At 41.0% G+C, this 25,296-nt stretch overlaps 1 protein-coding gene and 1 pseudogene across 2 annotated transcripts in view; one reads left to right on the top strand and one right to left on the bottom strand.

Annotated features, from left to right (window-relative positions):
- The window catches only part of sh3d19 (SH3 domain containing 19), a 30,202-nt gene that overhangs the window by 771 nt on the left and 4,135 nt on the right, over positions 1–25,296 (top strand). The window contains exons 2-16 of one of the 2 annotated variants that reach the window (XM_022228844.2): positions 4,183–4,264; positions 4,782–4,825; positions 5,769–5,934; positions 6,225–6,487; positions 8,470–10,055; positions 11,416–11,628; positions 12,187–12,255; positions 13,340–13,471; positions 13,976–14,155; positions 14,452–14,498; positions 14,750–14,973; positions 16,018–16,079; positions 16,500–16,652; positions 16,986–17,160; positions 23,838–23,926. In XM_022228844.2, coding sequence (XP_022084536.2) covers positions 4,183–4,264; positions 4,782–4,825; positions 5,769–5,934; positions 6,225–6,487; positions 8,470–10,055; positions 11,416–11,628; positions 12,187–12,255; positions 13,340–13,471; positions 13,976–14,155; positions 14,452–14,498; positions 14,750–14,973; positions 16,018–16,079; positions 16,500–16,652; positions 16,986–17,160; positions 23,838–23,926 — 3,485 coding nt within the window. The remainder of the gene's footprint in view (positions 1–4,182; positions 4,265–4,781; positions 4,826–5,768; positions 5,935–6,224; positions 6,488–8,469; positions 10,056–11,415; positions 11,629–12,186; positions 12,256–13,339; positions 13,472–13,975; positions 14,156–14,451; positions 14,499–14,749; positions 14,974–16,017; positions 16,080–16,499; positions 16,653–16,985; positions 17,161–23,837; positions 23,927–25,296) is intronic. The other variant, XM_087132571.1, reaches the window with a different exon arrangement.
- On the bottom strand, positions 21,659–22,436 carry LOC147800075 (uncharacterized; annotated as a pseudogene).

Below are 25,296 nucleotides of genomic sequence, written 5' to 3'. Positions count from 1 at the left end.
TCCAGATGTTTGCTTGATGAGTTGTGGCCGACCCACATGCGTCAGATCGGTTTGCACATTTATTATGTAATTTTACTGCAGGTCTTTTTTGCTGCGATGATCCCCATTTTACCTGGTCTATGAACTGATTGAAGGGCCGTTTAACCACAGTCTTGAACCTTGTGCAAGTTTATTGTATTCCCTCCTGAGTTGATTGTCCTATGAATGGATGTTATTCAAAAGCAAATCAACTCAGGATGGAGTACAATAAATGTGCACCAGATTCAAGATTGAGCTTAACAGGTATAGAGGTTATTCGCAGATGTCATGTCGTGTGACTTTAGACTTGCCTGTCATATTGGCGTCAAGCCAGCTCGTGAGATGCATAGTAACGTGCAATTTGGATCAATGTTCGAGAAGAAAATGACGAATCCCATGAAAGAAAATGTATTTTCCAATACTGCTAATAACTTGGATGGTATTCAAAGGACACAATACATTCAGAAGCTAGAGATAGTGGGCTCCGTCGATCCATATTTGTTACGGAAAACAATGTTTTGTGAGGTCATGCGTGCAAGTCACATTGCGGAATTACAGTATCCAGATATCGTCAACTACCTCATCAATTCCACATGGGCGTACACACATCAGTCGCTGAAAAATAACAAGAGTTTGGAAGCCTACAAAACTTTGTGGCCGGATTTGTGAAGGAACTGGTGGTTTGCAAGAATGCCAATAACACTTATGTTGTTAAGAGCAGGGTAAATTATGTGAACACTGCAGAGTCTCGTGTGGGAGTTTGGAGTCCAGTTTTCATGTTGAATAGCATTGATCCATTTCGCTCTTTGTTGCGGATCGGCAGGAATCCGATAGAAATGCAGATCGTTTTAAGTATCTTCACAATTATGGCATCCTACAGCACAGCAAACCTCCACCATTTTACAGCAACAGCGAACAAACCATGCTCGTCCGTGTATTTGCACACGTTACCGTGCATGCACTTGATGGCCAACATGGTGGCATGAGCGAAACCACGGACTGTATGACTTCATGTGAATTTCCCATATACATGTATGTAGCTCATCCCTCAGCCAGGCTTATGGTTTTAGTTTGGCAGTATACTTGAAAGTGTCTGTACTTGACATGCTTGAAGGTTGAAATAAAATAATGAAAAATGTATTGTGTGGAGGCCTTAGTTTTACTAGAACCCTGTTACTCAGCCAAAATGCATATGAAATGTACATGCACATGTACATGTATGTCTTCAAAGTTAAATTTGGTTGGAAATTAATGTTACTTTAGTTAGCAACATCCTCCCCAAAATGACTCCTCACTCCATTTGTATAAAGGAAGGCTTCCAAAGGCTGTGAAGGTAATTTTGGACTGATGTCCAAAACGTAATTGAAAAGTTGAGCGAAACAGAAATATAGAGATGTCTTAAAAGTAGGGATTGTCGTATTACGGCTGACAGTGTGCAGAATAAACATACGCATGAAGATGTTTCACATTCGCAATGCACAAAGTTTGCTCTGCATACAAGTACCAGTAGCTTCACTTCTGTGGTCAGATTTGAGATGCCTGACCCGCCAGAGGGGAGGTAGTTCGGATTAAATTTGCGTAAAATTCTGGCTTGTGAATGTGTGTTGAACTGTGTACCAGCTTGGTTGATTTGATTACTTTAGTTTATAAACCTGTCCACTGGTTTATGCATGTACAGGTATTTACAAGATAGCACTGATGACAGCACAATAGCCTTCTTTACTCAAACTCAAGGACATTGGTATAGGGCTATAGGCTGGTCAGGGTGCTTGCATTTTTGTAACCAGTAGCTGACTGTTCCATTTTGTGATTTGTTGTTTTTGTAAGTAGCGATGGCATGACCATCTCTTCACAGTTAATTCAACAGAAACAGTTTTCATTGTCAAATGATGTCAAATGATATCAATGATGTCAAATGATATCAACATGTAGCTCTGTCTGTGGGTACTGAATCCCACACCAGCCTGTAATTGCCTGATATTCATTCCTCATCCAGGTATACTAGTGTCTTTCTCTCGGTATTTCTTACTCAGATACAGAATCTTAACATGACCTAGCCTGCATGTTATTTGCTTCCTTGGTTACTCAATCATTGTGTTGATCTTTTGACGTCTTTCTGTTTGCTTTTGCAAAACCACTGGAAAAACAAGGCTTCCTTTCAGTTCGGTAACAGATGACTGTCAAAACACAAGGATGGGCTTTGAGGCTATGTACCTGCAGTTGAATGGAACACTTCAGTGACATGCATTGTTGTGATTGCACAAGTGAAAAAAAAAAAATCTTCTCTATTTAAACCTGATGACAGACTGCTGTCTTCCTTGTTACCATTGCAGTCGGCATATGTAATTATACTTTGTATAAAAGTCTGAGGTACCAGTACAGCACAATAGTCACAGCCACAATTCTGATAGTACTTAAAATGTATTTCAGGAGGTTAAAAGGACTCTGGCTATCCTTGTGGATGATATATGTATGTGTACATGTATGAGTTCAGGTCTCTGGTCCATCTCAGGCCTGTGTTGAAGTTGTTGCTTGCAAATAAAGGATTCTCAGATCTTGTTAAGTGCTTATGCACCAGCAGTTTACAATGTAGCATGTGGGTGCTGGGCATGGGTTCCACAGTGTCGTATAGGATGAGAGAAAGGCCAGGTCAATACATACATGTAAATACCGGTACTTAAATGTACGCCATTTCTCTCAAGAGTCAAGCACCCATCATGCACTATGCAAGAACCCTATGATAATTTGTATATCTTCGCATGAAGACAGTTTGGGTGTATGCACCCGACCAGTGTGTTACCCACGAGATGTTGCTACATGTACATGTAGGTAATACGGGGGCACCCTCTCTCATCCATGCTTGGAGTCTATTAGCAAACACTACTGGTTGTTGATGTAGAAACTGCCGCAAATGTATTGCGTACATGTAGTAAGCAACTTAAAAATATCCCATAGTGGAGGTTGTTGCAGTAATTAGAAGAAGCCACATGTATTAGAGTCAGCTAGCCACCACGCACCTGCAACTTAAAATATCCCATAGTGGAGGTTGTTGCAGTAATTAGAAACCACATGTATTAGAGTCAGCTAGCCACCACGCACCTGCAACTTAAAATATCCCATAGTGGAGGTTGTTGCAGTAATTAGAAACCACATGTATTAGAGTCAGCTAGCCACCACGCACCTGCAACTTAAAATATCCCATAGTGGAGGTTGTTGCAGTAATTAGAAAGCACATGTATTTGAGTCAGCTAGCCACCACACACCTGCAACTTAAAATATCCCATAGTAGAGGTTGTTGCAGTAATTAGAAGAAGCCACATGTATTAGAGTCAGCTAGCCACCAAAATATGCCATAGTGGAGGTTATTGCAGTAATTAGAAGAAGTTTTTTTCTTTAGTTTCTTTTTGTTTTTTCCTGAAAAGCACTAATGTGCATGTACATACATATATGTGTACCACTGAACACTGTCTCAAATGAAGAACACCATTGCATTGCTGAATATTGTACAGTATCTGAATGCCATTCAAAGCAAAGACATTCTGTCATCCTTGATTCTATAATTCACCGACTGTAAAAAATGACAATGTGACAGAATTTAAAGTGTATATGTAGCGGTACATGCACTATGCTTGGCTTTGCTCACAGTGGCATTCACACCTTGTGTAATCCCGGTGAACTTTTGAATCATAATGCTTTGAAAATATGATACAGAGAAATCATCTTTTGGACAAGAATAAAACATACAAATCCAGAACATATGTATATGTAGACCTAATACAAGACTGCCGCAAACTGCTTGCTGACACAGTGACCAAAGTACAAATCACAAAATATGCACACCATGACGTTTCGATCCTACGAGTAGCAGAATCTTTTTCAAAGGCCTTTTAAAAAGATTCTGCTAGCATCAAAATGTCAGGCCCTTCATATTTTGTGACATACAAATCTGCATTGAATGCTGTTGAAAATTGCTGGAAAAAAAGGCATTAAGTTGAAGGCTTGTGTTTCCTTTTATTTTACTTTCTGAAAAGTATACCTGTAATCAGTCCCCAGAATGCATGACCATGGAGGCTGGGAATTTAGTTTTTTCCTCTAGAATGTACGTGATTATTATTTGTGCATGTGTAGCATTGTGTAAAATTAACCGTGTGTGTGCATGTTTAGGGGCCACTAATTATGACGAGGACAATAAACCGAGTTCTAACACCTCCAGTGTGGACTCAGTCCCACAGCCTGCTGAGAACAGGTACAAGTACTTCGTAACTTCACATCACACGTAGTTTGTTCTTCCTCAGTTTAGACACTTTCATTCTGTTCTGTTTGCCACTCACTTCTGTGACCGAACATCATCATGTGCACATTTGGTCACCTGACATGGCCTCAAAAGTTTCATTACTCATCAAGTCTTACTTTGTAGAGAAAGCAGTGACAGCTCTGCTGCCAGAGCATTCATAGTCGTGCATGTTTGTTCTTGGTTTTGTTACTTTTATTACGTTTGAAACAAATTTTAAATCATGCATCTTACTGGCAGTAAACTCCATGTTTGCACGGGCAATGCCATGATTACACTCTAACTGTGGAGTGTGAAGAAAGTGTTGTACTGTTTCAGTCTTCCCAAAGTTGCATGAAGTTCCTGAATTATTTTAGCCAATGATGTGTGTGCAATTTTTTTGGGGGGGTGCTTAGTTTCAGTTTGAGTTGTAGGGTTGGTTTGTTTTTCAGAATCTCTCACTAAAACTTATTCACATTTTTTTTCTCTGCAGTGATGCTGTGATCAAAAGGGCATGCCCACCACGACCATCCACTGGTAATTATGTTTATTTACTTTTAACGAGTGTGTTTGTTCTGTAGGTTACTATTTTGGTACATGTACCTGCAGTCTCGCGAAGGCAGAACATCATTTCAGAAACAGTCCATTTCAATGTGGTGTTAGATATTGGAATGAACTTGCTGTTAACCCTAACTGCCCAAAACCTGCCATACTCCAACAGCAGGTTTTGTGAGGTTTTGGCAGGTTTGGTACCGTACCTGAGGAACTTGTTGTTGAATTTTGTGAGACTTGGGATGAAAGGCCCAGGGAGATGGTGTTGGATTCTGTGTGAGTTGGGACACACAGGGTTCATTGTGTGCAGTGTCTAGCTTGCTGTACCAATTGTTGGACTATGCTTGATTTTGTCAGGTTTGGTACTGTTCAGTGCAAGTCATCCTATACTGCATAGACCCATCCATACCATATCACTCAAACTCCAACGGGCTCATTCTGTTGGAGTTTATCAGGTTTGGTACACTACCCTGCATGTACAAGTACATAGACAAGTACATGAACCTGTTGGATTTTGTGAGGTTCAATATGCTTTCTAGTGCAGGAGCCTGGGGGTTAGGGTTAAACGTAAAGATTGTAATATTGTGGTTTGCTTTGCCAAAAGTCTTACATCAGTCTTACAATCCTTACATCTTATTCTGAGATTGAAATGTAATCGCTCTTTGGGTCTCACTGCTATTGTCCTGTCCATATGTCTGTTACTTGTCTTGAGTCGTGTCTTGTCCATGGGAAAGGTACAAAAGCATTACTTTACCGTTTCCTTCGTGTTGGCATCATTCAATTATTTATTTATTTAGGTTAAGTTTAAACACTGTGCTATTACTACTAGTAAGCTGATTAATCTGTGTTACTACATGTAATTAAAATGGCCAAGATTTAATCTTTAATTAAATGTTGTTGTTGTTTGATTGATTGAATGTGCTAGCAGGCCCCTCTAGAGCACCCTCTTTCCAGGCCCCAGCAAGGCCAGCCAGTGTGCATTTTCGTAGCTCCGACTTCAGGTCTGCCCCCCGGCCAGCCAGTGTACATCTACCACTGTCACAGGCACCCAGTGTCAAGGACAAACCTGCAACTGCTGGCAAACCACAGAAAAAGTAAGACAATGTGACCACGGGATACACCATCTGTCATCACGTGCTATTCGTCCGTCTCTTGTCATCTGATGAAACTTTGAATTGGAGTCAGGCATGTGTGAATTTTGATAGTATAAAACCTATGAGGACATCGTAGGTTCAAATCCCACTTGAGCATGACCAGGCTTTTTCTTCCAAGCATTCAGAAAAAAAGTGAAGTTGCTCTGTTTTTTTTATCCTTCTTGTTTGCGTAAAGGTATGCTTTGAATCAAACTTTCCTTCTTGTTCTCCATGGACTGTTTTATGGACAGAAGACCCGAAATCACCATAGTTTCTGCCAGGCCTCTCAGTGAGGTAGGAGGATTCTCCAAAGATACCTCTATGCCATCTGGCCCCTCTCCTGCAGCTAAAACAACCTCAACCACCACCTCCAAGCTCACTTTAGGAGCACCAGTTGCCAAGCCAACAACTGCGGCAGCAGAGGACCCATCGGACGCAACCAAAAGCTATCCAGTTCCCACACCGAGACGCGGTGTGGACAAACCCACTCCTGAAGCTGTCAACAAAAAGCCAGGTAAGTGAATCAAGCTTTTTTTTTGCCTTTCAAAACACATCATGAAGTATTGTTTATTGAATGGGGAAAACAAGGGAGAATTGTCACCCAATTCAACTTGAGATTTTCTTCTTCCTGTCAGCTCTTAAATCATTGTGCATATAAATGTACACAGTTCAGGTAAATAGTCCATTTTATTTCCTTTGCAATTAGATAAGCCCATATTAGCATGGAACATGTAGCATGGTACATATCCTAAATGTGTAGTGGTTTTCCTTTTTATGTTATTGGCACAAAATAGTCATAAACTTCACCTAACATAGCAAAGCCGACTAATAAAAATGAGCAGTTTTTTAAATTCTAGGCATATAGGTACATGTACATTTCCAGTTTTTAAAAGACAGACATAACAATTCACCCAACAAAACATTATTTCTGTTCGTACCAAACACCTTGTGCAGTTGTTGCATCTGACCTACATGCTCCAGGTACATGTAAGGTCGTAGAGAAGAAGATAAGAACTACTTAATGCAAAAAGGCTGATTACTGGCTTTTAGATCATAGGCTTTTAACAGAGCCATGATTTGTAATTTAGATTCATGTTTTGTTTATGGATTCCTGATATTTTCTCAAATTAAGTGTGGAAAAAGTGACTTCTTTCAGTTTTTAATCAAGTTATCTTGAATAACGGATTGACTGGAAAGAAATCTGAATGTGAGACCTCTGGACCACTGTTCCAGCAATCTGTAAACCAGGCTAGTCCTGTGCAGACAGTCCCCTAATAAGTTCTTGTCTCTGTCCAAGGTACATGTATACCTACATATGAGAGGCTATAAATCTATACATCTGCCATGTGACCATATATCAAGCTCAAGCTCTAAAATGCTAGCAATACTAGCAGTGGCGGGCAATTAGGGATTGCCAAGAGAGACTGCAACAGTGCCACTGGGCAAGACTGAAACATACATGTATGACCAATATACCAACATGCCACGTAATAGCTCGGTTGGAGGAGCAGTGTTTAGGAGGTTCCACATTCAAATCGGGCCCCATTCAGTTTCTTTCTTCAACTTTTTAGCTATTTCTCAGAAGCTAAAACTTGTGCTTGCCAGCTTTAACCACTTCCTGCCGGGGACTCCAGAATCGGAGATGTATGCTTTAAATGCATGGCTGGGGTCTCTGAACTCGGACAAAGGGAAAAGGGCCCTGTAATAAAAGACCGTACTCCGAACAAAAGACTAGGCTGCTGGGCATTATCGACATTTTTCACTTTCAAAAGTGGAGATGATCCAACCTTGTTTTGAAACCGTATACCAGGGTTTGGGACATTTAGAGCGAGCGGATTACCAGTGGGGATAAAAGCGCTCCACCACTGCAGCGATGAGCCACACAGTACCGCTGCACACTAATCTGGCCCCTATTGAAAAGCGGTGAGCAGCACACTGTGGCAGGTTCGTGAACAAAAGAAAGTTAGAAAACACCGCACAATCTGGGCTCTTTTTACAAGGCTGAAGGCCTGGCTGAAATACTTGGGCGTCAATGAAGGTCACCTGTCAACTTAGAGTAGTGCCTAAAGATCACTTCGTGCGGCTATAAACATCTGTTAAATGAAATAATGAATTTTTGAAGAATTTTGAAAACAGAAAAAAATGATAATTATGCCCCGGCGCTAAGTGGTTAAACATCTACATGTAATGTGTTCATACTGTAAATTAGATTTTGTGTTGCTTTTATTGCAATTTAGGAAGTAATAAAGTGCAAATACCCTATCAGGTCTGTCTTTCTTCAATTGACCTTCCCTAGTCAAATATGCCAGTGTAACATTTTCTTTTAATGTACATGTATAAGTAAACTGCATGAATTTTCTGTTTAATAATTGTATTCATGTAGTCTGCATGATTGAAGATTTTTTGCTGCTATGTGTTTTATGTATTTATTTAATGACTTGGCACGTGGTATACCTTCTGTTTATGGTTTCTTTCCTTTGCCTATTAAACCCTCAGAGCCTCCTGGTGTAACCGGTGCAACTGCCATGTCTGGTGCACCCCCACCTCTCCCTACCAACCGACCAAAAGGTCCTTATGTGCCCCCTCCCCTGCCCAGCACCAGGCCCAAGGGAGCTTACGTTCATCCCGGGTCGGTGTCCTCTAGTTCTGTTACAGAAGGGCAGGCCAGTGCTGAGCCGGCACCTGTTCCCAAGCCTCGGCCGCGATCAGTTGGACCAGACACCGAGGACACATCCCAGGGGGCAGTTCTGCTGGCGGCCCCAAGCAGACCCCCAAAGCCACTGACTCAGAATCACGTGTCGGACGAGTCATCCAAGCCAGCCACACCCAAGGACAGGGGACACGCTGACAGTGTCAAGCCCATTCCCGTGCTTCCTGCGTCATCATCACCTGAGCTGGAAGGGAATAGTAAGTTCCATGTACGTGTAAAATCAAAGTCTCCAGTGCCTGTGCAACGGTCAAGCCAAGCACCTGCAGTCCCACAGGTACCCCTGAAGCCAGCTGACAAGCCAGCTCTACCCCATCCTATTAGTGCCCCAAAGCCAGCTGAAAGACCGTCACTGCCTCATCCAGTTGCTGCTCCCAAACCAGTGCAACAGCACGCGGACACTTCTGCAGCTGTTGCCACAGCACCTTCAGATTCACACAAATTTTCACAGGGCTCAGCACCCCCCAAGCCCACAATGCCTCTTGTACCTCCTGCGTCAGGTCAGAAATACTCCAGGGCTGACATCCTGTCATTGTTTGACAGCACATTCCAAAAAAACTCCAAGCCAGAGAGCAGTTCAGATGCCCAGATGAAAGTTGCAGGTGCTGTTGCAAGGAACGCAAGCACAGAGGATGCCCTGAAGTTTGGCAGCAAAGCCACTGCAGTAGCAGCATCAGACAAAACAAGATCCAGCAATGAAGTTAATGCACTGCAATTTGCTGGTGCAGTTGCTCAGAACACGACAGCAGACGATGTGAGTAACATTAGCGGAGGGGTGCAGATGCTGAGAAAGTCAGAGGATGGCCAGAAGGCAGTTGGCTCATTTTCTCGAATTGCAAAAAGCACAGCAGCTGATGTCAGATCATCAGATTCCTCTTCAGGCGACCTAAAATGGCAGGTAGCTAGCTCAGCTGCCAAGAACATGACTGCTGATGATGCAAAGAATATTGGTAAGGCTGGCTTTTCCATCGCGAAATCAGAAGAAGGCCGCAAGGCAGCTTCCTCACTCTTCAGCATCACCTCAGCGAGCTTGAAACAGGTGAATCAGACCCAGTCACAGAATACGCCTGCTCCGAATTCTGCCGCCAGGGCGAGACCCAAGAACACCGGGCAGCAAGGCGGTCCCAGTCTAGGCAGTCTTGTGGGATTAATGCCTCCACCAAAGACGCCAGCACAAACTGCAGCAAAGCCATCTACTTCAGGCCAAAGCAGATCAGCTCCTGTGCCAAAGTTTAAGATCTCAGCAGAGTCGTTTACTGCAGGTGTACAGCGCTCCAAACCCACAATAATCAGACCAGGAGCTGAGAAGCCAGGTTCCAAACCAAACAGCCGGACCAGTTCTCCTGAAACAAAGCGCAAAGTGCCACCTCCCAGGGTAGGTTGGGCTAGAATAACAGAATGTCATTTGTTGTATCTCATTTTTATCACCAAAATTAATAATGTTTGTGACGAAACAAGAAAAATAATGCTAATGTTCTCTCTTTCATCCATCATATATATTCATCCTCGCTCAAACAAAAACGTGTTCACAATGCTTCAAGTTGACAGTGCTTAAAGAACATGATTGATGTAATAACAGCCTCCAAAATTCGCAGGAGAGATTCCTCTACAGAAAGTGTTGATTATAAGTGGTGTAAAGTGAAACAAAAGAGAAATTAGATCCGTCATCTTTACATGGATTCTATTGGGTACTTTGTAGTTCCGCCTATAACGTAATGTTTCTAAAATAGGAGTGGTACTTGGTGCATAGAGACCACTGTCTGTAGTGGTCTACATCTCACATGCATGTGAACATGTACATGAACTATTCTGCAATTAGCAGATCTTATTGAAAATTGCATATATGCAGAAAAAAGCAGACCCGGATTTTCTTATTACTTAATATGGACATTTCACAATAGTGCGCCTCCAAGAGTTTGTAACGCATTGGCCAATCACAAAACAAGAAATCTGTCGACCTTTCTCAAATGCGCATTGTGGCGACAGATTCTGCACATTGTAATTGGCCAATACTTTGCAAACTCAGGGAGGCGCACTGATGTGAACACCTGTATTAAAGATGCACTGTGAAGCATGATTTTTCCAGAACCATTGGCTGAGGTGTACAGTACAGAAGGTCTGTTACACACTTGTACATTGTATAATTATCGGTCTTGTGGTCAAGAACATCTCAAAACAGACATAAGATTTTTCACCCCACCAGTCACAAGCAATAGGTGTAGGATGAACATTGTCATACTTTTGTGGCAGTTCATTTGGGTAGCTTGTAATTTGAATTCAGACTTACGTTGGTCTTCCGATGGTCTTGTGTTGGTCTTATCATGGTCTTGAGAGGTCTAGACTACAACACTGATCGTTGTTGGTGGGAAAGCTTGTAAGCTTGAGACAAGTGAGGAAGCTGTTAAGCATGTGATGGCATACAAGTGTTACCATTGCTCAAATCACAAGGATTGAATTCAGTAACAGCCTTTATCATAAATGTTGGTGTCACTCTTCACACAAATGCACTTTAGTCATTCTAACAAATGATTTTGATCTAAGTCATGTTCACCTAATATGTGAGGAAACTGCGAAGTCCTTTCTCAAAAGAACTGCCAGATGGTGTGGACTTGTACGTTTTTCTCCTAATGCGTTGCAAGACACTCACTCTGTGGTAACCCCTTTGTGGTACATGCAGCATCCTAAAAAATATCAGCAAGTGTGAATGCAGGTTTTACATTGTTTATCCTGAATAGCCTACCAGTGGACCTCAGGGTAGATCAAAAGGTAGCGCCCCACCCCGGCCCAATGCCCCAAGCAGCCAGCCAAAGTCGGCCTCATCAGCCAACCTAAAGCCCAAGCGACGGGCTCCACTCAGGCCAGAGGGTACAACTCCACAGAAGTCCTCGCAGTCCGAGTCGCTGCCACCCAGGCCAGGGCCTGGCCATCCACTCTACAACAAGTACATGGTGAGCAAGATTACCATCAGAGCGCACTCAGTAAGAAAAGAATATGCTGCAGAAATTGTGACATCACTCTGAAGTCAAAGTAGTGCAACCATGGTTGAATGGTTCACAATCTGCATTAAACAGTCCATTTCAACCCTAACAGTCCCAAATCCTCCAATTTCAGTATGATTTTTACATACACCCTTGGGTTTAAGGTTTTTAAGTGTTGCACCACCACTTTGATAAAAATGCAGTCCTATTACTTGTATATGCAATGATGGGGATGTTAGAAGGTATTGTATGGTGTACCTTTCCACAAGCTTAAACACACTTGAAGTTACTGTATCACAACTTGGCTCAGATAAACACTGCTTATACAGTTAAACAACCTATCAACCTGTGCCATGCTGACTTTCCAAGAAGGCTTTATCATCCCAGAGGTACAATCTAAGAGAAGAGCACAGCTGAAACGTACATACTGATGCCTGTTTGCATTAGATCACATGAAAATAATTCAGTGTCTTGTGGAGGGAAAGGACTTTTTTCAGGTCGCTTTTTCTGTTTACACTTTCCATCAAGGTTTCGGAGCCTCATGGGATTGCATTGTATGATTACAAGCCAATCCAGCCTGATGAACTTGGCTTCAAGGTAGGAGTTGTCACAGCTGTTGAACACCTCAAATCCTAGATACCGACTGTTGAAAAGTTATAATGTTAAACACTGGCCAACAATAAATGTACTTTGGGTTAAGTGAATTTCTAGATCTGGTCTCAAAGTGATGGTCATTGTAAAATGAACAAGGCAACAGCAACTCCTCTTCAGTCTTACCCTTTGAAAATGAAACAGTGGCACAATTTGTGAGAGTAGCCAAAAGGAAGAAAATTCAAAGTATTCCAAACCAGTTTTGTAGAATACTTTTGAAATGTTACACTTTAGATCATTACAGTTACAGTTATGGATTGTAACCCCTAACTGCCTAAAGTGTCTAATGCATGTTGCATCATTGTAAATCTTCCACAACGAGCAATTGAAAATGTATTTAATGGAAAGTTCTACTTTTTAAAGTGGTCTTGTAGTAGTCGTGCAGTAAAAAAGCAATACAAAGTTAAGTTAGGTGACAGTTGTCAGAGCCATTGTACATACATGCAGTATATAAAAATAACTTAAATGTTAAATAGTGAAAGCACAATTGGAAAAAAATATCATTTAGCTAGACCCCTTCCACAGGAAAGCAATCCCAATCATGTTTTAGGTTCAATGCAGGAGTGCTATCCTTGTTAACAGTAGGAAATATCATACACTGCATGCTGGGTTGCATGAAATATAGCCAGCAATTGTGTTTCCTGTCCAACATAAAAGAAGTACTTTGGATGGCATCCAGTTTGATGCTCACTATCGAAAGGAAGCAGGGCTTGAACTGTCACCCAACAAAAAAAGGTGCCATATGTTCTGCATAGTTAAATGGCTTTTGTGACTGCTAGTCAGTGTCAGCTCATGTGGCAAAGGAAATCACAGGACATAATTGAAGTCGTAAATCTGCAAGCTGAGGCTGCATGCATTCTTCCATTTCAGGAGCACCTTTATTTTGGCCACTCTTGATAAAAGAATAAAAAGCATAAGTGCATCTGCGACCTGCATGATGTACCATCTCAGCCATACATTTGCATAGGGGTTGCCAAATTAGCCTGTAAGAACTATCTCATGTAAATACCTGCTGTGATTGTTGTTGCAGGCCGATGACGTCATCATTCTATTGCAACGCATCGATGCTGATTGGCTGAGAGGCCGCTGTGGCAATGCAGAAGGCCTCCTCCCGGCAGCCTTTCTGAAGATTGTTAAGGACATTCCACAGACAAACAGCAAGGTAGGAACCACAGCAACAAAATTTCAGTTATGTAGATTTAAAACAGTCTGAATGCCTTTTTCAAATAGATTTTGCTACTGCATTGTGGTCAATGAACCTCAAGCCCTAGGGATTTCTCAAAATCCACTAGGAGGGTGTGGATGATGTTGCTGGGTTACAGATAGTAGGGTTAGTGTTCTACTGCTGTAAGTGGAGCCTGATGCTCCATAAAGTTTTTAAAAAGTGCCATTGTACTCTTGCAGTGAAGGATTAACAAGGACTTAGGAAGGTTGCTTAAAAGAATGTTCAGAAATTAGATTTTAAATAAATGTGTCAGTTAATACTGACTAATTCCTCAAACCAAAATATGGAAAGTGAAGTTGAGGCTATTTTGGGTCTTTTCCACAGGAGTATTTAGTAAGACAAGTAGTCACAACTCGTGCCCAGATTGTGAAGGTTAGACACAACTGAAATTGTCATTATTTAATCATATAATACTCTTTCATCCTGCAACTCTTCCTACAGCCAAATACCAGCGAGCCGTCTGCTGTTGCTGTGTACAGCTTTGATGGCACCGCGTCAGATGAGTTGACCTTCAAAGAAGGGGACAGCATTGTGCTGTTGGACAGAGTTGGGGACCAGTGGTACCGGGGACAGTGCAAGGGACGCACTGGCATCTTCCCAGCCAATCATGTCAAAATTATTGTGGGTATTTGCTTATCAATTTTTCCCAAGGACGTGTTACGTATATTATACCATGGCTTGTCACTATTAGAGACACATATGTGCACGTACATGCTACCTCCATGAGGTATCATCAATCACAAAGCAATCTTCACCCATCCATGCACTTACATGTATCTGATGACGTAACCTCAATGTAGAGACCAGATAGTTATGGGTTGGCAGTTTTCTCTAATCTTACTAAAATCATTTACCCCGACATTTCATTAAAACGTTTTGTCATGTATACAGTATTAATTTTTACATTGCATGTACAGGAGGATCTTCCAGTGAAATCGGTTACCTCTAGCAGCAGCAATGTAAGGTAAGGAGTACTGTTATTCACTTTTCTTTTTTCCTACTCATGTTTTTGTTACCTCTTGGTCCTCTCCTTATAATATTCATGTAAGGGTTGCTGTATATTTAAACCGATTCTGCTTAATGTCAAAACCTGTATGCTACAGTCACTGTTTATCGGAACTTGTTTGAACTTGTGATGTTTTTGTACTGCCTGGAGTTTAAAATATAATACAATATCAAGTTTTAAAACTCATTGGTTTCAACTTCTGCCCACAGCGGGCCGAGATGCAAAGCCAAATTTGACTATGACAGCACCAATCCTAATGATCTGACCTTCAAGGAGGGAGATTTGATCCAGCTGATGGAGGATGTCGGCTCACAGTGGCTGAAGGGTCAACTCCGAGGCAAGACAGGAATCTTCCCAGAATCCTTTGTGGAAGTCCTTGAGCCTCTGCCTACAGCTGCTAAGAAATCACCAACTGTAATGAATGGCAACTCGGGTAAAGTGAATATTTGATGTCTGCCATGATGTGGGACATGGATTTTTTTACACCTTGTTGGTTGTGTCATATTACTGATTACAAAAGATAAGAACTAATTCCAAAAGAAAACTGAATTAGTGAAGTTGCGTTCATATTGCTGCATATACACAGCAATGCATGTGAAGTTCTGAGGTCTTGGGATTGAGTAATTTCAGTGCCCTGTTGCTGGGTGCATGTGCCCTACAAATGCATATATGTACATGAAATGATCTTGTCTGATGGATTTTTTTCCCCTTTGCTCAAGCACATATGTGGCTCACACACAGAAATTGGTCTCACAAGCATAGCCTGTGCCAGATGTGTATTAACCAGTTTGTGCACGTTGTGTATTCCCACCTAAGGGACATCATTACCACCTGCTAATATGCATTGCTATTTGTAAGTGTAAACCATATTGCTGCTCTAGACCCATGACAAAGCAATTTCCAGTATGGCAATACACTGTGTCATTTCGTTGAGAGTAATTCCAGAAATTAGGGGTCCATTTTTATTGTGTCCCTGTCACATCTGACATATGATTTTGTAAGTTCAGAACACATTTTTGAATTTACAAGAGTGATGAATTAATGCAAATTATCTGCCAAACAAATAGTAATGTTTGAAATTCATTCCGGTGATATTTTCATGTCAAATAACAAAGATCACACTTTTGGACCCCTAATTACCCTTGAGCTCCGTAGATAGTTGCATTTTTGTCTTGCCTATATGTAGTTTGTAATTATGCTTCCAGTGCTGTTAAAGAATAGAGTGTGTATAATATTTTGCAAAACTGTCACACAGGGGTTAAACATTTAGCTAGTATGTCAACATGAAGCAGATGTAGAAGGTAAAAATTGGAGCCATGAAGGACATGTATGTCAAATACATGCACAACAAACCAGAAACTGTACATGGCATATACATGTCAACAGCCAAGGTATACTACATTGCGGAAATGGGAGCAATTGGTGATTGCATCAGCATTCTAATTTCCTAATGCCATTGACACGTCCCTCCTTGCAGGTAATGTGGTCAAGGCAATGTTTGACTTTGATGCTGCCGAGAGTAATGAAATTAGCTTCAGGGTATGTGCATTCCAATTTCTACGTATGTTCCAGTGTTGTAAGAAACTGACGTGAAAGCTTGAACCTTAACCCACTTGCCACTACAAAATTAAGTTATAGAAATAGAATATTTCTGAAAGGGGCAAGTATACATGCACTCCTCTAGTAACAGTGTATGGTTAGTCTAGATGTGCAGTCGACTATGCAAAATAAAAGTGGTCGCAGAGACATGTTCTCCAGTAACAAGACTTGAACAAAAAGGGAGATTCGCCTTTATATGGCACATGGAACTGTGCAGAGTAATCTATTGCACTGCCAACCTTTAAACAACTTCTGCAAGATTTTTGAAGAAGGGTAACTTTATAAAACAGTTGTGACATTTTGTGCACCATTTTGGAGGCTTAGGATAGATATTAAAAAAAGGCAATTTTTTCATTATAGGCTGGTGACAAGATTAGGATCCTGAGCCAGGTCAACTCAGAGTGGCTTCATGGTGAGCTGCGCAGCGGTGTCCAGGGAAACTTACCCTCAGCCTTTGTGGATCACATCCCAGCCAACCTGCCGTCCTTCAGTGTAGCTGACAGTCCCGCAGAGGTAAGACCCAGGCTAGTAGGAAGATGAGAATATTTTTATTTTAGCTTTTTCGACAAACAGTATATTGAAACTGTCATCAGTTATTAATGTAGGGTCAAGTGTAAAACAGCCTTTAGATTTATACTGGATTGTAATATAGAATGAGAAATAAGGATATTGGCATGCCTCTTGACAAGCTCGATACTTGTCTTTGTAGATATGAATTACTCTAATTTTTCCTGAATCACACATTCAGTAAATGGCCTGAAAAATTATCCATTGTCTCACCCGTTATGCTCAGCATTCTGCCCAAAATTGAAATGTTTTAATATGTTCACTTTGTATTCCCTGAAGATTGGAGAGTGCGTCGTCAAGTTTGACTTTGAGCCGGCAGGCGAAGGGGAGCTAGCGCTGAAGGTCGGCAATCGAGTCACTCTGCTTGAGTATGTAGGAGAGGACTGGCTGCGAGGACGCAGTGGCTCAAAAGAAGGCATCTTCCCAAAGACGTTTGTGGAAATTGTTGGCAAAGGTGAGAGTCCTTCCATCTATGTCCCCATTATAATCCACTGTACCTGAGACAAACATAGGATTATTCGGGGAACATCTTAGCATACTATACTTTTCTCTAGCACGTTGATGACATTTGAGTTTATCCCCAAATGTGCATGAAGTGTGATTTCAGTGGGTTTCAAATATCCCTACTCATGAAAAACTCTGAATTTAGTGAACTGCTTAGATGTTCAGATCAAATGTTTATTTTATTTTTTATGTTATGATTGTATAGTGAAGTGTGCTGAAAACCCCTTGGAGAGTGTGACCAAACATGAGAAATGATTTTCTTACAAAAAAAAAAAGAAGTGAGGAATGTGAAGTAAGTGAATAATGCGAAATCAATTATACATGTAGTTGTAGATGATATAAAATCTTATAACAAATTGAAACAATGTACATATTAACTTTGGGATTGATTTTCTCATTGAATTTCTGGACTTGTAAAAATACTTGTCATGATTTAAATGAAACGTAACTTTGGGGGTTGATGCTCAGAGATGGTTGGCAAGGCTGCTCAAGAAATGTTTCGAGGGGAAAAAGTCACATTATGCCACATTTTGGGTGTTCATTCTAAGGAGGTCACGTGGATTACAGAATGCTATGGGGAGGCTACATATACTGCTTCACACAAGTGCAGAGCAAAAACGATTTAATTTCCTGTTCTACTGAACTCACCCATCACTTTCTAAACACTCTGGGATGTGAGACACAAAGCCATTCCCTTCCCTGAAGCATGTTTAACAAACATTTGATTAATGGGCACTCAAATGGATGTGAACACAGCATCTGGATAACAACCCAAGTGTAGTGTAGATCACTACATGTACATGTACTGTGATATGTTTCCACTTGAGAGCCATGTAATGTCTGGTTCGTCATGGAGAGACGGCAGCAGTTCAAGTTGATCCAATTTTTAATACAGTAAAAGTAGAGATCTACTTTTAACATTCCAGCAAGGAACCACTACAGCTGCCTCAACAAAACCCATTTGTAACAGCTACATGTCCTTCCAAGAAAAATGCTGCTTTACCTTGAAACATTGGGTCAGTTTAACACACCTGTGGAAATTCTGCCGCTGCTCCCAAGCCACTGCAAATGTCAAACTGTCCTTCCATGACTTTTTTTTTTGGATTCTTGCACAACTTTTGATACCAAATTTGCAAAAATCAGACAAAGTGTTTTTGTGTTACTTGGCAATCAAGTCTTTTAACTCTAACGATGCTGAACCCAACAAGGTTATGCAAGATTTCAGTGGTCCCTAGGGGGTTAGGGTTTAAAGGTCATCCAGAAACTGAAATTTTTCATATGCTTGTGTATAAATGGAGGTGTTACGCAAACGTTTCAAAATTCATTCTATTTTGTATCAAATTGTACGCTTTCCTTCTCATTATGAATGTCATGTGGTACTGAACAGTACAATACACATGTACATGTACATGTACATGAAAACAATCCAAACTGTACAGTATAGCATATCAAAGGAAATACTGTACTCAATCACAGTGGTTTGAAAGCAGATTTGACGCAGACATCAGTAGATACCAGGACAATAAAGGGTAAACATTCCCAAACAATGCAGGCATTTTTGAATATCATCTCAAAGTACAAGTATGTTGAAAATCATCTAAACAGCAGAACTCACCGAGGTGGTTGAAAAAAGAGCAAAATCTGGAAGAGGGTGCTACTTATGCACAGTGCCCTCTTCTGACGATATCTGTATAAAAGGGGATGGGCCATGTAGGGTTCAATTGATGTTATATGATAGTTTTCAACCGTCTTATAAACAAACAGTTGGATTAATCCCTTTTTTATGTCATTAAATCAGCAAGACGTAGTGTTTTCTGTGTGATTTTTTGAGTCTCCGCCTGGGCTCTTCACAAAAATTTATTGAAATAGGTCAATGAGGGCAGCAGACTAATCTTGTGACGTCTTGTGACTAAAAATGTGACGTTGTTGAACGGACTCAGCTCTCCAGACAAGAATGCATAGTTTTGGCAAGAAAGTTGATATGTAACAAACATCAGCGAATACAGCTATCGAATAGCCAATGCAGGACAATTGTGACTTTTCAGAGAGACAAATTTTTGTAATGGTGCAGGAAAAAATCCTTACTAGTCAGTGATTTTCCAAGGATAGATTTGCGCTGGGGACCACCGAGCTTGGAAATAGTTGTTTGCAGTATCCGCTGCTGCATCTGACTCGAACCAGCCAGCCGACACCAGCAAGCTCGGTGGTCGAGTTGTTAAGCTGTCTGCACTAGTAAGCAGGAGGTCGTGGGTTCGAGTCATGGGTTTTCTCACAAGCCTTCGGGGGCAAACACTGAGTATACAGTGTTGTAATACACGTCGGGCAGGGCAAAATCCAAAATTAGTCAGTGTTTTGTTGTCGATCCTCCGGGTCGCCGCCATGCCTGTACCCAACAGCCTCGAGTTGCAAAATCTGTTCCCGAGTATATTCTGGTTCGAACTGATAAGGCAATATGTCTTGTGCCTCATCAGCTCCTTCAATGTCGCTTTCTTCATCAAATGAATAAGACCAAGATGACAAATGATCACCGTCATGATCGGAAAAAGCATCAATGCTGGAATTACCGTCGCTTGAGTCTGGCATGATGGCACATGCTAATGCTACCGCATTACGCACATGTCGTTGCGGAACAGTGAACAGTCGTCGGATAGAGGACTCCGTCCTATGACGTCACGATTCTTGGAAATTTCTTCAGACAACTTTCAGTACCTGACAGATGTTGTTTAGCTTTTGCTCCCAGAAGGGAGTGAAACAGGGTCGTAAAAACTATAATTTGTAACGTATTTCCACGCATTTTGAAATTATGCACGTGTTTTCTGTTTAAATATATGTTTGTTTTATGTGTTGATGCATGTTTTACAAGAAATCTTTCCAGCAAAGCCCATCCCCTTTAATGTTTGTACACATTCATGCCGCTGTACCAGCACCGTATTAACACACTCTTTCTTGTTGATTTGTTAAGTTTGAGTTAAATTAAGATTAAGTTAAGATTGAGTTCAGATTACACTAATTTGGAAATACAAGTTTCAAGAGTGATTATTTTTTTTATTGTTTTGTGTGTGTCGGTTTTGAACCCCTATGCAAAAACCATTCAAACAAATACTGAAATAACTTGTTGAGTATACAGTTTTCTAGTTGATTTTACGTCTTCATGAAGTGAATGGAATACCTACTGGAACTGCTTGTGACTTATTGAAGGAAGTAATTATATACATGTAGCTCATTGTCATTGGTCAATGTGCCAAAATCTCCTTTCTTGTTGGGACAAAAATGCACATGGTGGTCACCGTCACAGTAGGAACACGTGTCCACATGGCAAAACTTATGGAGTAATGGATCTGTTTTTAACCAATGATGGTTAAATACTTCACTTAGATTGCCCTCTTGGTTAGTTTTCCTGGAGAGCTGCTCCCTGTATTTGCAAATGGTTTTGTTGCTGTTTTCGAGAGCCTCTTCTCAAAGTGTTCCCAGGCCATGGCTTTTATTGCCGAGATCAACTCAGCACTGTGGACAAGAATCTGGCAAATGGAGCATGTGAACCTGAAGTTTGGAAAGTGCTCAAGAAACATCCTGTCTTTGTCTTTGCAAAGTCCATCTATTTGTCAGGATTGACAAATACTGTGGATGATACCGGTACCAGAAGGAGAATAGTTGATACATTTGCAATGATCTGAGAGAGTTGTGATCTGTGCTCACCTCTGTCAGGTACACATTCCACCAGGGTTTGACGTTTTTCATTCTCATGAAGTAAGCGCTTGAAAATTGGGCCAGTGATTGATATACCACTGTTGCCCACTGGATCCAGTTCGTCAATCTGTATGCCTGTTTTTCATATAAGTAGGACTGAACCTTTCTTTACCCTTCTTAATCTTCCCCTCGTTTTTGAAGTTTTCCTTCAAGATTCTTATTCCAACAGCAAAGTGGTACGTGATTTTCAAAATCCAATACACGGCACTAGCTCAAAGAGTTGGGTGTAGTACAGGGAAGACAGTGATGTCATACATTGTGATGGGCTCTTGAGTGAGTCCTAATCGCTTCTCATAATCTCCAGGCTTGGTCTTGACTTGCTCTTTGTCTTGTAGACCTTGGAAGAGATTCCTTAGAGCTTCGTTATTTACTTATGAGGAAGCCTTCATCAGTGCACTCCAGATAATGGCTTTCTTCTCTGGATGCAGGACAAAGGATGCAATAAGTCCCTCCTCTCCCTGTCAGCAGTTTGATCATCTTGCCATCAACTTCAGTGAGATTAGACTGAACAAGAAGTGTTGTGCTATTCAGAGACGGTGATTTCAATACCATTAGAAGACAAAATCCACTTTCCTGCTCTTATGGAAGGAATAACAGATCCGAGGAATTGTCAATCTTCTTTGCCCTTGATGATGAAAAAAGGCACAGTAGCGTTCGGATTATTTGGATATAATTCTATCACCATGCTGCCAACCCTGCTTGAGAAATCAAATTTTAAAACCAACAATCTTGAATGAAAAAAATAATCAAACAATTAATTAATTAAATTTATTTATTCTGATCACAGAATTGATGTTTATTCAAAAAAGAAATGAATGCATATGACGATGTTCCTGCAGAAGCATCGTCATCTTTGATGATCTCAAGTGGTGTCCACATACATGTATATACAATGTCATATTGTACATCTGAGCTTAACCCATCTGATGGCAAACAGCATGACGCCCGGATCCATCTAGTCCATCTTTGCAGATTACTTTGTAGTATCCCGGTGGGATGTCAGGTTGAGCCCCAATCATTCTGGTCATATAATTACTGCAAGATTGCTTAAGAGAGGCCGTAATACCTTCATAATCTCCTAAACTGTAGTAACTCAGTTCAGGTATTATAGAGCATTTTTCCTCTGTCAGTTTTCAATAAACAGGTAGCTCTTCTGAGGCCCGTCTGAGATTGGTGTAGGCAGTTCTCCCTAAATTGTATGATGAGAGAAAATAGAGTTCTTTGTCTTCAGACATCTCTTTGACAATCGAGGATCCCTTAAACATCCTCATACCAACAACAATTTTCCTATTGCTAACATAGTTCTCTTTATATAACAGAAAACCGAGTAACCGAGTTGGGGATACTCCATTTTCCTCGGTCTTTACTCACAATTCATCTAATATACGGGCCCATTCTAAACTGCTGATGTGGTCCCACTTCATCTAGGGGATTAACTCTCTGGCGGGTGAGAACATCAGCTTTAGCCTCTTTGGACATGGTTGTCAAATTCATAGCGTCTACAATAATAATTGATGACGTGTCAAGTATTTGTTCTTTCTCGAGAATTACAGAGGGGTCATAAAGAAAATCTGCTTGGTTGCTGATGAGAGCGGTGATATGTTCAGTTCAATGCATTCTCCCTCAATGTTCTTAGTGCCTTTAAAGTTTACAGTTCCGTGAACTTTCCCTTTAGGTTGTATTCTGTTATAGTTTCTCTAGCTCTGGTTATACACGTACATATATAGTCTGGCCTCTTGTGCCCCTTTCATCTTCTCTTTATGTATGTATTCCTGATTGGCTCATTAGTGGGTGGTGTATTTGACTGTTCCATGTTCCTGGCCACTAAAGACGGAAAATATAAAATGTGAAGCTTTGCAAATTGAGATCTGAAATACACACGTAGATCTCTAATTTGCACGAAAGGCATTATGGCTGTTCTACTTCATGATGAGAGCTCTTGGACTGCATGTTTTTGACAGGATATATCAGCAAATCAGTCTCAGTTGAAAGTGTATGTCTTCCCTTGTGAAAACATGTCAGGTTGGCAAAAATACATTTAGTGAGAAGATAAATTACCACATTATGATTGTACCAAGAGCATGCTTTTTCTATAGCCGAGACTTTGCCTGTGTCAAAGCATTGCCATTGGCGAACCAAAAAATTCAAACAATGCTTGCTCACAGGAAGTGCTAACCTTGTGGCCACAGGTCGTGCACAATAAAGCCAATCACAATCAGCCCTTCCCAGTGCCCTGTTCGGGCGACGAGTGAAATGTGAACATACGGGAACTTTCAATGCAACCTTGGCCCCTGTTTGTGTAGGTATGTGTTGCCTTTCAACACGCCGGGATTGTAGAATGCAGAACGCTAAAGAGGTGAGCAGAGAGCGTAGCATTTACAACAGCAACAGGGCTGGCGCAGGTTTATGCGCCAGCTGGCACACACAGCTGTCTATACGTCTTAAAATCATGAGGTCTGCGTATCGCGGCACGTGTACTCAATGCCACTGCTCGCATTGTGGTAGGTGCATGTGTCTACATCATGCTGTGGCACAGGTTTATGTGGTGTGCAATTTTGGGGGGGGGATTCAGTCGGTGAAAATATAAGGGGAGCCACACCCAGTGCCCCCCTCTAAATCCGCAGGTGCATATTGTAAACCAATTTATCACACATATTTCAGCATTAAATCAGCAGCTGTTGGGGTGGAAAACTTTTCATAACCCCCTTCACTACTGCTCAACACAATAACAGTCTATTGCTTGACTTCTTAAGGTCTCTAAATGGAATAGCCTTAAACCATTCCTAGAACAGATTGGACGTAAAATATTCAACTAACCTTGTGTTGCTGGAATGACACCATCTGTCCTTAATGACTTTCTCTCGTAATCAATTCCCCCAGGTGGTGCATCCAGTGGAGGGCCCAGCTTGGGCACTTGCAAGGCCATGTATGACTTCAATGCAGAGGAACCTGACGAGCTGACAATCAAGGTAAGATAATCATCGGTCATTGTTGGTGCCTCTTCTTTTTTTTTCTTCCTGTTGCAAATTGGAAAAAAACACTCAGACACAGTAGTGTATTTGCTGCTTTGTTGTGCTGTGGGGGAGGGTCATGTGGATTCTTTTTGGATAAAAAAATGGACGTTCATTTTGAGAAAAATTTTATATTTGGCACCACTTCCCGATCCAAGACCAGGATATGCCATTGCAAACACAGTTACAAAGTTGTGTGCAGTTTGGAATTCCGCTTTCCCCGGCCTCTCAGTTTTATGCCTGTGGAAGAAAATTGATATTCTTTCAGAGAAGTTGCCACTCACAAGGCTGAAAGCCAATTGAAGTAACAATTGCAATTGGAGAAAAAGTTGGGAGAGGTAATAAGTATCGATTGAAAAAAAAAAATCTGATGAGAATAAGGGATGCACCTCTCTAGTAATTTTAAATCCTGTTTATTGTGAGAGGAGATTGCACAGGACGTTTGCAGTGAGGACTTGTCATTGGCACTTGTCACTTTGTTTTGATGAGGCTTTTCAGCAGCAGCCTATCAGGCTTGCTTGTAGTGCATCTCTGTCATGGTGACACTTGACTTCCTGTAACCTAGTCATTGTGGAATTTGTTTCAACACTGGTATGTAATTAGACTTTGTGTTAAACATATCTAAAAGCTTTTTTTAATTTCCTCAGTTTTTGTTAATTTTGCAGAACCAAAGATGAGTCAGTGCTAACGTTTTGACAGATTCGAATGTGTTCATGTTAAACTTTCTAGTAAAGAAAAGTAGGTACTGTAACATGATTTCTAATAAGGTGATTAAGATCTTCAAGGAGACATGCAGTAAGTGACTTAAGTACATGTAGAACTGGAAAGCTCTCGTGCAATGTTTTTTTACCTCCTGTGTAGCAGTAAAAGGGTAAAGCTTCAATGTTTTTGATTTTTATGCTAATAAAATTTCCATATTCATATGCCAAAGCATGATGTCACTCAAGGCAGAACAGTTGAGTCTCTGTGACTATGTGTACAAATATATTACCACTTTGCTACATTTTCCTAGAGTATGTTTTTCCACTCTTTACGTGCTTATCGTGTAAACAACTTGTTCAGAATATAGTCATGGCTAATAATTTTTTTCAAATTGTTTCTTGTGGTCAGTTGACGAGGAGTGCCTTAATTGTCGAGTGGAAAATAGTGCCCTCTATAGAAAAGTACTGATGAAAGGCTTTTTTTGAGACTGGAAAAACTAACATCTTCTTCTCACTTACACCTAGTATATTAAACAAGTTGAGCTGAATATCCATTACATGTTTCCTGTAACCACAGAAAGAAAACTGACAGATTTAAATCGATGTGGTTTATTGAAGAGCTTTAGT

This window comes from Acanthaster planci, linkage group LG02 (assembly GCF_054643075.1).
Source record: "Acanthaster planci isolate LZ-2023a linkage group LG02, COTS_SCS, whole genome shotgun sequence".
Lineage (NCBI taxonomy): Eukaryota > Metazoa > Echinodermata > Asteroidea > Valvatida > Acanthasteridae > Acanthaster > Acanthaster planci.
Note: the sequence above shows the minus strand (reverse complement) of the source record. Positions and strands in the feature narration are given on the sequence as shown.